We start from the raw sequence: 14835 nt of genomic DNA, 5'->3' as shown, positions 1-14835 counted from the left end.
ACTCGAAATTGAGTGATTTCAAATCCTACAAATTCGTGGCGTCGAGATCTTCAAAAATAGACCCAATATGTTTGATGAAAAATTATGTTTAATGCATCATATTTACATTTCCCTTTTTTTTTAATTTCAAAAAATTTCCGTTATTTCCATATTTAAGGTAGATTTTTCTACATCTCTGGTATTAAACATTATTTTTCATAAAACACAATGGATCTATTTTTGAAGATCTCGGCGTCACGAATCCGTAGGATTTGGAATCACTCAATTTCAAGTTCATATGAGATAAATATGATTTTTTGAAGTTTTTATGTAAAAAAAAATATAGGAAAAAAATAGGAGAGAGAAAATGACGAATTTATTAATAAATAATGGTAAATAAGACCTTAATTATTGCCACATAATCATGTTGACTATTTCCCTAAAAGCTGTGAAACATAGACTAAAAACAAATTTCATAGTTTCATTTTGGGTATTTCGCTACAATGCCCAAAAAAATTTATGAATACCAAGTTTGTCAGTAGTGAGGTCATGCATCAGTGTATATGAATTACAATATAATCATACGTCAAGTTTATAAAATATCTACACTCAGGGATGAGCCATTTTTCTTTTTTTGAAGGCAGCTTTGCTGCAGTTGGGATTGAACTCACGACCTCCACACAGGAGGTGGTGTGGAATTACCACTAGGCTATCCTAGGTACCACAGGGACGAGCCATTTAAGGTCCTCATTAATTTTTTTTTTTTTACACTTTTTTATTCAAATTTCATTTTTTTTCTCTTATTATTACTTTGAAAATTTACAAATTAGCTTCCCTAATTTTTTTTTTCCACTTTAGCAATTTGAAATTTAGTTCCGTCTCTCCCTACACTTGTATTATGTCGAATGCAATATCACTTTTAGGCTGGTGACAATATTTCCTGTTACATGGAGCGCTATAAAAGTTATAACGATGGCTATAATTACTTATTGAAGCCAAAAAAAAAAAAAAAAAAGAAGCTATAATTACAAGCTAGGCGTAAATCACATATTATAGATACACATTAATGATTTTTTTGAGAATACGGGAAGAGCAGAAAAATAAAAGGGCAGGGGTTAGTATTTTAGTAAACTAATTACAATTTATATAAAATAAGAATTGCAAACTTATTATTAATTTAAATTTTGACAAACAATAACTTATAAACAAAAATAAACACATTGTTGTCCTATTGTTCAAATAACAAATTTGAAAAATTAACAAAGAATACGTTGTTGTAGCTGTAGATAGAATTTTTCAATTAAGAAAAAAAAATAGAATTTTTCAATTTCGTAATACTTAACATAATTTAGTTGGTAATTTCAAGTGTTTAATCTTCACAAACCGTAAACCTGCCTTGAAAAAAAAAAAAGAAAAAAAAAAAGAAATTTTCAATTTGTGGAGAGAGAGTCCATTGTTACATAATGTGGAGGCGCAGAGAGAGAAACAGAGGTATGACAGAAAAATATTAGTATTTATTTATAGGCTTAAGTCATCCTTACGTTAGCTTAAGTTATGTGTCCCTCTCTCGCCCCATTCTCCTCTCTAACGTCCTCTCTCTCTCACTCATCACGCTTTTCAACTCTTCCCTTTCTCTACACTTTTGATCAATTTTATATTTAAATATTTTTTTTTTTTCTCTTCTCTAAACCCCGTGTTCGCTCTCTCCAGAATTCCCTTTCGTTTCTCTGCTGTTTTGAATTTCTTTTCGGAAGCGCAATTATTCCCTATCTATTCCATTCTAGAACCCACATTTTCGGAGGTTGTTAATTGGAATTTTCAATTTGATTTAATCTAACTCTTCACTCGTGAAAAAACCAAGAAAATATTGTATCGTTAATTTTATTTATCAATTATTATTTTTATTCCATGGCTGCGGGTGCTGAGATTTCCGTTGAGGCGGCGAAGAACAATGAACCAGAACTGAGAAAGTCTGAATCGGAATCGGAATCGGAATCCGAATTCAACAATGAAGTTCAGAAATTAGTTGAGATTTTTACGAAACTCAACCCTTTAGCCAAAGAGTTTGTCCCTTCTTCTTATCCTATCAAGCAAAACGGCTTTAACCCAAACAAGGGTTTTGATCAAGATGAGATCCTCAACAACAATCTGATCAACAGAAGGGTATTTTATTCATAAAGTTTCTGACTTTTTATTTTATTTTTGTCTTTTAAATATGATGGAATGTGGATTAAGTTTGTTATGTTCTTCTCGTAATTGATCAAACATATTCACTTTTTGACCAATTGTTTTTTTTTTCTTTTTTTTTTTTCTTTTCTCATATATTGCATGAATGGGAATTATGATGATGACTCTGTACTGACACAGTTGATAAGTTTATTAATGTGATTATATTCCGTAATATAAGTTGTAGATGAGTCTGATTTTAATGTGATTGTTGCCAATTACATATCTTCTTTCTGTTATTTATTGAAAAGATTTGAAGATTTGAATTGTTTTACTGATGCTTTTGATTATTGAAAAGATTTGAAGATTTGAATTGTTTTACTGATGCTTTTGAGAGTTGTATTGTTACATGGACTGAGTAATAGCTTCCAATAATTCAGATTATATTAATTGAAGAATTTATGTTGTCATGGTTACCTTTTTTCTTTCACTGCTTAAGAAAAGGGAATTCGAGTGATGCTCAGCGAACACAAATGGCAATTCATTATTTGTGTTTCTCAATTTTATTTTTTCCTTCAATTTATTATACGAGGCTCATGCTTCGGATAGGCTTTTCCCGATCGGTCCTTGATTTCATCGGATATGTTTCAGAAAAGGAGCTTTAGCCAGGGGAAAAGAAGGCTGAATGGGAGAAGTTTCAGAGCTCAGCGAGAGAGTAGTATTCGGCGGACCGTTTATGTGTCTGATTTAGATCAGCAGGTGATTCAACTTTATTCATCGTTTTGATTTTGAATTTCCTGTTTTTCCATTAAATTAAAACAAATAAGACTTAGAACAGAGCTCTTGAATCAGGTCACTGAAGAGCGACTTGCTGCCTTGTTTAGCAATTGTGGACAAGTAAGTTTCAAACCAATCTACGCAATTGGCAAGCTAAAACTTAGTCCTTAGATGTCATACCTTTTTGCTATATTATTTCACTTTTTTTCTTTGCGCACTACGTACTCGGAATATCAGATTTTATTTTCTATATTTGCTGCGGAAACAGAGCAGCTTTGTAAAAATAAATAAATATAAATAATTCACTGCTTGGTTTCATATATGCTATAAATTTTCCCCCCGCTTTGGCTCAGTTAATGTAGCATGTCAATAATGTCAATTGAACTTAAAATTAAAACTATCGTAATTGAAGGTTGTGGATTGTCGAGTTTGTGGCGACCCACATTCGATCCTCCGTTTTGCTTTTGTGGAGTTTGCTGATGAGTGTAAGTCTATTGCGTTTTTTTTTCTTTGGAAAAGTAGGCGAAGAAGAAGAATAAATAAATACATCTTCCTCGATCATATTGCGAAATTTCAAAAGCGTGCCTTTGCCATTTGAAACTAATAAAATTTCTCTCTTGTAACAGATGGTGCGAGAGCAGCTTTAAGTCTTGGCGGGACAGTTCTAGGGTTCTATCCAGTCAGAGTCTTACCTTCGAAAACTGCGATCCTTCCCGTCAACCCCACATTCTTACCTAGGGTAATTTAATTAATCAATCGTCGTCACAATTTTTTTACACGGTTTAATCTGGAAAGTGACTAACCCGCACTTCATTTTCTATTTTGTTGATAAATTGCAGTCAGACGATGAGCGGGAAATGTGCTCAAGGACTGTGTACTGCACAAATATCGACAAGAAGGTAGTTTCTTAGTTTTTTCCCATTGAGATATATGTGCTCGAGGACCGTTTCTAAAATGTATTTGGTCAACTAACAGGTGACTCAAACCGAAGTTAAGAATTTCTTCGAATCGGCTTGTGGTGAAGTATGGACTCTTCTTTTTTTTGTTAACTTCCACATCTGGACATGCTTGTTGATAATCATCAGCTTTCTAAATCAAACTTTGTGCAATTTCAGGTCACCCGTATAAGGATTCTGGGGGACTATGTGCATTCAACGCGTATAGCTTTCGTGGAATTTTCCATGGTAAGTTTCCGGTGCTTTCATCATTAGACTGTTCCATGGAACTCGGTCCGAGTATTTGTGGCACACTAAACAATAACGATATTAAAAATCTCTGATGGTGATTGCAGGCAGAGAGTGCTATAATTGCACTGAATTGCAGCGGACTGGTCTTGGGTTCCCAGTCAATAAGGTCAGTATGGTCTTATAATATTGTGTTCCAGGGTCACGCTGTCTTTTTAACTCGGTTTCTTGATCATGTAGGGTGAGTCCGTCGAAGACACCGGTGAGGTCTCGGGTTTCCCGGCCAATGATGAACTACTAATCAGTCGGAGGGAGAAGAAAAAAAGCGGTTTCGTTTCTTTCCTTTTAATCGGTTGGTGAAACATTTGTTTCTTTCGAGGCATATCGATCAGTCCTTTTTTTTTTTTTTTTTTAATATATGTAGCAACGGCTGTTGTTTCGGGACCTGCTTCAAAAGAGTTTGAAGTTTTTATGGGATGGTTTCGATTAAGAGAATCCTTTATATATTTCATTGATTCTCAAATGTGCTGGTAAAATTTTCATTTATACCCTTTCGGAGAGGGTAATCATTTTGAGAGATATCGTTTGAGATTGGGCATTATACTCAAAATTGGATACACAATGACACTGTTTTTCCCCTTATTATTGCATATGTTTTCTCCAATCTGAGTTTTGATTGTCGATCATCCTCAAGCTAAAACAGTATAAATAAACGTCTTGTAACTAAAAAAGTATAATAAATAGGATTAATTACATTCACACCCCTGAACTAATTACTTACAAAGTTCCACTCAACTGAGTTTTATGTACAAACATTTACCTTTAACAAGTGATCGACTATGAATCTAGTCCTTACGTTAAATGTCTCTCAAAACTGTCTATTTTTGTACACTCCTTGTCACGTGGCCGACTATTAATGATAAACTATTAAATTGCCCGTTCCCCTCCTCACAAACACATCTATACCTGCAAGTTAAAATTCACATGCCAGAGAAAACAAAAACAAGAGCACCCAAACTGTAATGTAATGGAAGGGAGGGCATATCAAGGAAAAACCAAGAAAGACCCACCTAACCAAAACAAAATCTTCGTCGTCTCTCTGAACCGCATCACCAAAGGCCGAATCAAGCGAACAGAGATCCAAGCCTCTCGATTCCGACGTAGACTTCTTCGCCGGACCTAGAAGTTCTGCATGTAAGAATATTTTCATTAATGAACAAATATTCTCTCCAATACAATTGTCCATATATATAAAGTTGACCAACTAATTAATGACCAAAATTGTGTTCAAATAAATGGCCAAAATCAAGCAATTACCTACAATAGTAGGATTGTGATTTTACTCATTGATGGCTATGAGGCTATAAATACAAACGTTTTCGGGTCCCTAAGCTCACTCACACATTTAGAAAATCAACACCATCTCGAGGTGAGAGCGAGAGCTTAGAAGAACCTCGAAATAGCTCGCCGGAGTCTGAATCCAAAACTCGTCGAAAAACACAACAATGGCCGGAGGTAAACCGATCATTTTTGCTTCCACTTTAACGTGTTCATGTTGTTAAATATGATGTTTCTGTACGCAAAGGGGACAATTTTAAGGTATGGAAAGAGAGAGTTATCATTCAGCTTGGATGAATGGATATTGAGTATGCCATAAGAAAGCCTGAACCAACTGAAATCAATGAGATGAGTACCCCAGATCAGGTTGATCTTTATGAAAAGTGGGAGGGATCTAATTGCCTCTGCGTTATGTTCATAAAGACCAAAGTATCTGTTGAGATTAGGGGTTCTATTGAGCAATATGACAATATTGGTCTCATCCATGAAACTTACTGGGATTGGAGGTGTGCGTGATCATATCATGCGCATGAGGAATACTGTGTTTCAATTAAAGACTTTGGAAGTTGATATGTCAGAAACCTTTATGGTTCACTTCGTTATGTGCACTCTGCCCCAGCAATATGGCCCTTTTAAGAATTCTTATAACACACATAAGGATAAATGGTCAATTAATGAACTTATGACCATGTGTGTTCAATGAACTTATGACCATTTGTGTTCAAGAAGAGCATGGCTGGCTATGGAAGAGGGTGAGAAAGTGAATCTGACCTTCTCTCAAAGGAAGAAGAAAGATCGTGCCAAAGACAAAGGCAAGATCCCTGTCAAACTGGACATTAAGAAATAATCAAAGTGTTTCTTTTGCAAGAAGCGATGACACATAAAAAAAGAATGCTCTAAATTCAAAAATTGGCTTGACAAGAAAGGTAGTCAACTTTCGCTTGTGTGTTATGAATCAAATCTAACAAATGTTGGTCATAATACTTGATGGATTGCCTTTGGTTCTACAATCCATGTCTCAAATACCTTGCAGGGTATACAAAACCTACGAAAGCAATACATCCATTCAGGGAGCAGGATGAGCTCTTATCTGAAGGCTATCAGTTCTTGCAATTTGGTAATGAGTAGTGGATTTATTTTGCATTCAAAAAAGACCGTTTATGTTCGGAGTTTTCAAGGAAATTTCAGTTTCAAGACTTTTGCCCTTTGGTTTTGACTTTAACTTTTCGAATACTGGTTTTACAGTATTAAATAAATCTGAAATTGTTGGTTAAGGTATGTGTTGGAATCGATCTAGGGTTTGAGAAAATAATTAACGCTTCGGTAAGCGGCGGAATTTTAAAAATTTTCTTTTACAAGTAAAACAGTTTTTACTAACCTAGACAAGTGCAAGTACATGTAATTAAAAACCAATATGAGCTAGAAGTTTACTAACCTTTCTTGAAGCTTGAACTTTGAAGAAGCTTGTGGAAAGTTTGCAACGCTCGTCTCCCCTCGCAGCACGTCTCTCTTTCTTTCCTCGGCACCTCGAGCAACCACGAAAGTTTCTATCACTAAATCACTCGAAAAGAAGGAATCAGTGAGTGGGCACTTTTAAACGCTACGACTTAAGAACGAGTCTCAAAGTCGCAGAGCTAAAGACTAGGTCGAGTGAGGACCTAGGTGCCAAGACAAGAAAAATCGAAAATATAAACTAGAGAGAGAGAGAGGAAGGGGCGGCCAAGTCTAGAGAGAGAAGCTCTCAATCTCTAAAACTTTGGATGAATGAAAAGTGAGGAATGAGGCTCATATTTATAGGAGAGGTCTCACCTTCAATAAGGTAGTTTCCTCTTCTATAGAATATCACATATTCATGGGCCAATTTCCCTTTTCCTTCAAAGAGACACACGGCCAAGACTAAGCAAGTAAGTCCTTGGATTTGTTTCCTCTTTTATTTGCTTCTCTCTTGACTCTTTTGGGCGCCTACCTTGCTTTCCCCTTAGGGGAAATTTGTTTCCTCTTTTTCTTTTGGCAAGTATCTTCATACATTCATGCACAAAATATTCTCTCTTTCCTTGGGTGTGTTGGGTGCCTATCCCTATTCTAGAAAGGCCTTCTAGAAGCTTTTCCACTTGTTCATGACAATATGAAAAAGGCCCATTAAGAATTTTCATTAAAATTCTCATGAAATGAAATTAATCCACAAGGCCCAATTAATCATATTATGGCCGAGTGACATTAAGTCATCAAATGAACTTGTCAAAATTTATTGACATCCATTTCATCATTATGTCTCAAAAGACAAAAATACCCTTTCGACAATTTTCGTTCTTGTTTTGACTTAGCTTCCAGTTTAACAATTCCTATCGATGTGATTCGTGGTAGTGACCTCATGGACCCAAATGAACAAAGCTTTAGCTAAACACTTGGACTCAAAAGTTCACAAACCTTTTCCAAGTTTAGCTTAATGCCAACTGACTCCACTAAAGAGCTGACACTGAAAATCTCTCGGTTCAAATGAATTTATTTTCTACTCAAGAATTCGACCTAATTATGATGAGCGGATCCACTGAATATTATCTATGTTTACCCTTCATGAATGTCATCAGCTAGTCGGGATTTACTAAATTACCATTTTACCCTTCTAGCTGTTATTTCCTCAACTCCTTTGTCGCTTGTGAATAAGTTAGAAACAATGTATTGACGAGGAGCTAACAAGTCACATTGTTTCATCCAAAAGAGTCAGGACTCAATTTGGACACTGGCCAGTTCATTTATTCACACTCCAAGGAACAAAGCATGAGGTGACATACATTGCATTTCAGCAATCTTGTACATGAATTCCATATCTATGAGAACTTCACAAAGTTACTCATGACATACTCACAACTTAGCACTTCACCAATAGGCCCTGTTCGGAATGACATAGTGAGTCCGAACTCCGACTTTCTCAAATGAGAATACTAAGGTGTGAAATGGCATGTCTCATTTCAGGATTAAGGTAAGCATGATGCAATTCATACATAGTGACTTCGAGACATAAGAGGTTAAATGGTTTGTTCTTATATTGTCTCTAGAAGTGCACTGGTCAATTCAGTACCTTCGGAAGATACCTAGAAGAACTATAGAGTCCCCAACTCTCAATGCCTCATAACCAGACATCATAGATTCTTCTAACAATCATACTGAGGTTAAGCAAACTACGAAGAGTTTGTTCATGCAAATCTACATTTGTCTCTTCGTAAGTTGTTAAGTTTGTTTATGGACTAAAAGACTAAGGTTTTATCATAAAGCTTCAAACAAGGAAAGAATGAATGAACGTTTCAACTTTATTAATGAATAGATAGGCAATTACAAGCAAGAGTCTTCATGAGACTTTATTACATCAAATGTACAAAATAAAGACTACAACTCTTCTTGTGGGCACCATTGACAACAAACTCCCACTTGACTCAAAGAAGGTGTGTGTAGTCCTTCATGCCTAATCCCTCACGATGTTGGTCGAAGACCTTGTTCGCTAGGGCCTTGGTGAATGGATCTGCGAGGTTGTCCACCGTTGAGATCTTCTTCACTTCCACGTCTCCGCGCTGCACGATCTCTCGAATCAAATGGTATTTCCTCTCAATATGCTTAGAGCGCTTATGGCTTCTAGGTTCCTTTGAGTTAGCGACAGCCCCACTATTATCACAATAAAGGGTCATGGGCTCGTCGACGTTTGGAACAATTTCCAAATACTTAAGGAATTTTCTAAGTCATACAGCCTCTTTGGATGCTTCACAAGCAGCCACATATTCTGCTTCCATTGTGGAGTCAGCAATGCAAGATTGCTTAATACTTCTCCACACAACAGCTCCACCATTAAGGATGAACACAGATCCCGAAGTGGATTTCCTGGAATCCTTATCCGCTTGAAAATCGGAGTCGGTATATCCCGTCATAGTCAGGTCAGTACCTGAGTATGTAAGCATCAAGTTCCTAGTTCTTCGAAGATACTTAAGAACATGCTTAACAGCAATCCAGTGCTCGGGTCCAGGGTTGGATTGGAAACGACTAACTACGCCAACGGCGAAACAGATGTCAGGTCTAGTGCAAAGCATGGCATAAATGAGGCTTCCTACGGCAGAGGCGTAAGGAATCTTCCTCATGTCTTCAATCTCTTGTGCAGTCTTGGGAGACTGGTCCTTAGAGAGTGAAACTCCATGCATAAAGGGTGTTTGACCCCTCTTGCAGTCTTGCATCGAGAAGCGATCCATCACCTTATCAATATAAGATGCTTGAGAGAGCGACAGGGTCCGGTTTTTCCTATCTCGAAAGATTTGGATTCCCAGAATGTATGCGGCTTCTCCTAGATCCTTCATGTCGAATTGCTTTGCCAGCCAGACCTTAACCTCAGATAACTTACCCACGTCATTACCAATGAGTAGTATATCATCGACATATAGTACCAGAAACACAACTTTACCTTCGTGTATTAACTTGTAAACACAAGGCTCATCTATCGACTGTTCAAAGCCAAAGCTTTTTACAGTTTCATTGAATCTAATATTCCATGACCTAGATGCTTGCTTTAGTCCATAAATGGATTTAAGCAACTCACAAACCTTGGTCTCTTGACCTTTATCCACGAAACCGTCTGGTTGAGCCATGTAAATGCGCTCGTCAAGATTGCCATTCAGAAAGGCTGTCTTGACATCCATTTGCCAGATCTCATAGTCGAGAGCTGCAGCTATGGATAGGAGTATGCGGATGGATTTAAGCATCGCGACTGGCGAGAAGGTTTCTTCATAGTCAATCCCTTCTTGTTGGGTATAACCCTTCGCCACAAGTCGTGCTTTGAACGTCTCGACGTTCCCATCAGGACCCCTTTTCTTCTTGTATATCCACTTACACCCTACGGGTTTAATCCCTTCAGGAAGGTCTACAAGTTTCCAGACATTGTTGACATACATCGAGTGCATTTCAACTTTCATGGCGTCAAGCCAAAGGTTTGATTCAGAACAAGCCATCGCTTGGCTATAGGAAACAGGGTCATCCATGTCGGAGACGGCTACAAGAGAGTATCCATAAGACATGTACCTGTCAGGCTTTTGAGTAGCCCTCCCACTACGTCTAAGTACTACTTGACGAGATTCTGATGAGTTAGGTTGTGTTTCAGTTGGGGTAAGAACAGTTCTTACAGATGAGGTAGAAGCTTCCTCACCCAACTTTTCTTCAAGCACAATTTTGCTTCTAGGTTTCGCATCCTTCATAAAGTCCTCCTCAAGGAAACGAGCATTCGTGCTAACGAAAGTCTTATCGTCCTCGGGACTATAGAAAGTAAAACCTTTGGTTTCCTTCGGATATCCTACAAACAGGCACAATTCTGACCTACTAGCCAAGTTGCTAGTCTTTTGCCTCAGCACGTGTGCAGGGCAACCCCAAATTCGGATGCGGCCAAGATTCACTTTACGGCCAGTCCATCGTTCATAAGGAGTATCAGGAACCGTTTTGGACGGAACTTGGTTCAGAATGTAGGCGGCTGTTTCGAGGGCATATCCCCAAAAGGAAAGCGGGAGTGATGAGTAACTCATCATTGATCTAACCATCTCCATAAGAGTTCGGTTTCTTCTCTCTGACACTCCGTTTTGTTGAGGTGTGCCAGGTGCGGTAAGCTGAGAAGCGATACCTTCTTCTTTAAGAAAGTCATCGAACTCTCCAGACATATACTCACCACCTCGATCAGATCGAAGGGTTTTGATCACTTTGCCAGTTTGCTTTTCCACTAAACCCCTAAAGACCTTAAATACGTTAAAGGTCTCGGATTTGTGTTTAAGCAAATAGACAAACCCATATCTTGAGTAATCATCAATGAAGGTAACGAAGTATTCGTATCCTCCACGTGCCTGTTGGTTGAGCGTACCACATACATCAGAATGTATTAGTTCCAGCATCTCAGTGGCTCTTCGACCCTTATCGGAGAAAGGTCGCTTAGTCATTTTTCCTTCTATACAGGATTCACAAGTAGGTAGTGAACCTATTGCAGAGGCTTGGAGTGGACCATCCCTCACAAGTCTCTTAATCCTATCTAGACTGATATGACCAAGTCTTAAGTGCCAGAGGTATGTTGATTTTGTTAGATCGGAGGATTCAGAAAGTTTGATCCTCTTCGGCTCCCTAATTAGATCATTATCTATTTCGGTGTCTAAAAGAGAAGGTTGAGTGGGATAGATGTAGAAAAGAGCATTCTTCATATATGCATCAGTGACAAAAGAATTATCAGGAAACGAAATACGAATTCCATTCTTAATGAACTTTAAACAATAATCTTGCTCAAGAAGACGAGCAACGGATATTAAGTTCTTCCCAAAGGTAGGAACAAAATAAACATTATTCAAGTTTAAAGTGCGGTCTTCAAAAGACAGCGTCACGGATCCCACAGCCTTCGCGGACACCAGGCTCCCATCACCCATTTGAAACAGAACTCGCCTTTCTCTAAGCTTTTGGTTTTCTTGAAACCATTTAAGGAACAACAAATATGGTTAGTAGCAGCGGAGTCAAGAATCCACGTTGATACATTATCAACTACTAAGCATGCTTCGGTAACTAGTACAATACTATGTTCCTTTGCTTTGAGATAGGCAGGACAGTTCTTTTTATCGGCCTTATAAGGTCTCTTCACAGTTCCAGAGGCGGAGGCTTTTTGCTCAGTAGCATGTGCCTCTCCTTGATTCCTCTTTCTCTTAGTGAGACTTACAGCAGTGTGAAGTTCCTCCATAAGCTTGGTAACAGTGTACTCTAGCTTGTTAATGGAGTAGTTCATCTTAGAGGTATCAAGAGATGCGGGGAGAGTTTCTAAGATCATATCTATGACATTCTTCCCATCATTCTCAGATCCTAGGATTTCCATCTTATTTAGAAAACTAATGATCAGTATCATAAAGTCTCTAACAGGAGTCCTAGCCTTCGTATGACAGTTCATAAACTGTCGGACTGCTTGTTGCCTTGCTTGACGCTTTTGCCCTTCAAACATCTCAAGGAGATTGTAGAGCATGTCAGCGGCAGTCTCGATGTCACGATGTTGCTCTTTCAGCACATTGTTCATAGATGCCAAGATATAGCACCTCACAATCTCATCGGATCGAAGCCAGGCCGCTAAGGCGTCATTGTCCTCTTGAGTTGAATCATCATTCGTCAGAGGAGGACACGGGGTGGTGAGTACCCATTTGTGCTTGTTAACGGTAGGTATTATGTCGAGGTTACGTTTCGAATCTACGTAGTTTTCGTTTTCGAGTTTGTTCGAGGAAAGAATGAAAGAGAGAGGGTTGGGAGACATATTGCCTATAAAAGTTGAAACAAGTTTATGATTAGTCTTTGGTTTAGGATTTAAGTTTTATTAAGACTTTTGTAAAATCCAAAGGTGTTATAAACCAAACGATAATTTACTCCCTCAAGAGAAGGCCGCAAATAATCTCCATTTATAAGTAAATGACACATCATTAATGCTAAGCCAAGATGTCAATACATCTATTTTGACTAGCCACCTTTTAAATTGGTTTGATCACTCACATCCTTTCGCAGGGCCTCAAGGGAGGATACTAGGGATTGAGCCTAAGCGTGCAACCAACCACTTAGTCCAAAAGATCAGCTTTGAAAAACAATCCCCCAAGGGGAGGCCTTGCCATCATTGCATCACTCTCGGACGTAGCTCATTGAGCAATGATCGAAGCAATAACGCCTTGGAGTACTCACATTTAAGTGAGGGTCGCAAGAGCGGCTCTTAGTCCCATGTTATTGCATCTTTCATTAGTGTTGGGGATCGTGGGTTACAAACAACGAATATAACCCTCCCACTTAGTTTTTGGAGTTGGTTCATCGACTCTTATAATTTCGGAAACAAATTTCCTAGTTAGAGAGCGACAGAGCGGACAACTAGAAGAGAATCCTAGATCGACATGTTCAGAGCAGTATTAGTGCATAAAGGCACAAGGTACATACTCGATCTTTTCCTATTTTCTATTTCGGGAAAGTGCGTGAGGGAAGTGTGAACTTCAACTCACTCGAACACTTGAAAGTTTGAGATTACACATCTTTTTATTTTTCGGCTTGTCTACAAGGAGACCTCCCACTCAAATTTTCAAGAGCATATAGATTTTGAACATATGTGATATAGATATAGTTTTGAAAACATTTTGAAAATTTATTTGATTTGGATGATAAAATATTTTCAAGTTTGAAAGTGAAAACGGTTTTTCAAAATTCAAACTAGTTTTGTAAAAATTCAATTTCAATTAATCTTTCAAAAATCAAAACTTTTAATCTTACACATCATGTTTATAATCATATGAAAAACATTTTTGCTCAAGAAAATTTTCTCATTAGAGTTCTATAACTCATGGTAGTGGGATTTGAAAATCCGGATTTCTAAAAAAACTGGAGTTTCAGACAGCCGCGCACCTCGGAGTAAAATCGCCATATCTGGCGGCTCCGATACCCTTTTCAGCCGAAACCGGTGGCATTGGACAGAGGACAGACAGAGCTTTAATTTGATTCAAGAATCATTAAATTTCGATTTCTGAGCAGAGAGTTATGCCACTTTTAATGCGGGTTTACTCCAGCTCGAAGAAAAAGAAATAAATTAAAGCTTGGTCCTATTTAGGTGCGAAAAAGAATCAAGTGTAACGGAACGTTTTAAGATGTTGTTTAAAGCTTTTATTTGTGTTTTATTAGTAGGGTAATAACATAGAATAAAAGAAATAACAACAAGCATAAAACGAATACGGTAAATAAAAGAAACTAGAAAGACAAAGTAACTAGTCACAAAATTTACCGAAATTTCTCAAACCTTTAAAACACGTTTTTCAATATAAAAAATTAAAAACTTTTAGAACTGATTCTAATGTGTTTTAAAAACATCCCAAACTCATAGAAAATCAACATGCTTTTTAATTTAAAGACAAGAGCATTAAATTAAAAAAAAAAATCTAAGATTACAATTCTAACTTGTCACAAAATTAGTAAACTTTCGAAAACGATTTTCAAGCTCATAATTTTAAAAATAATTAACGCTTCGGTAAGCGGCGGAATTTTAAAAATTTTCTTTTACAAGTAAAACAGTTTTTACTAACCTAGACAAGTGCAAGTACATGTAATTAAAAACCAATATGAGCTAGAAGTTTACTAACGTTTCTTGAAGCTTGAACTTTGAAGAAGCTTGTGGAAAGTTTGCAACGCTCGTCTCCCCTCGCAGCACGTCTCTCTTTCTTTCCTCGGCACCTCGAGCAACCACGAAAGTTTCTATCACTAAATCACTCGAAAAGAAGGAATCAGTGAGTGGGCACTTTTAAACGCTACGACTTAAGAACGAGTCTCAAAGTCGCAGAGCTAAAGACTAGGTCGAGTGAGGACCTAGGTGCCAAGACAAGAAAAATCGAAA

At 37.6% G+C, this 14835-nt stretch overlaps 1 protein-coding gene across 1 annotated transcript; it reads left to right on the top strand.

Annotated features, from left to right (window-relative positions):
- Positions 1 to 1531: 1531 nt before the first annotated feature.
- On the top strand, positions 1532 to 4751 carry LOC149401469 (polyadenylate-binding protein-interacting protein 9-like). Its single transcript, XM_089612548.1, has 10 exons — positions 1532 to 2142; positions 2797 to 2904; positions 2998 to 3042; positions 3335 to 3407; positions 3549 to 3661; positions 3762 to 3821; positions 3898 to 3945; positions 4038 to 4106; positions 4214 to 4275; positions 4347 to 4751. The coding sequence occupies exons 1-10, from the start codon at positions 1888 to 1890 to the stop codon at positions 4405 to 4407; spliced, it is 894 nt and encodes a 297-aa protein (XP_089468674.1). The 5' UTR covers positions 1532 to 1887; the 3' UTR covers positions 4408 to 4751.
- Positions 4752 to 14835: the final 10084 nt, after the last annotated feature.

Source organism: Urtica dioica, chromosome 4, assembly GCF_054948205.1.
Source record: "Urtica dioica subsp. dioica isolate 48M chromosome 4, U.dioica_male_clone48M_v1_H2, whole genome shotgun sequence".
Classification (NCBI taxonomy): domain Eukaryota; kingdom Viridiplantae; phylum Streptophyta; class Magnoliopsida; order Rosales; family Urticaceae; genus Urtica; species Urtica dioica.
This window is presented reverse-complemented; position numbering and strand designations above follow the sequence as displayed.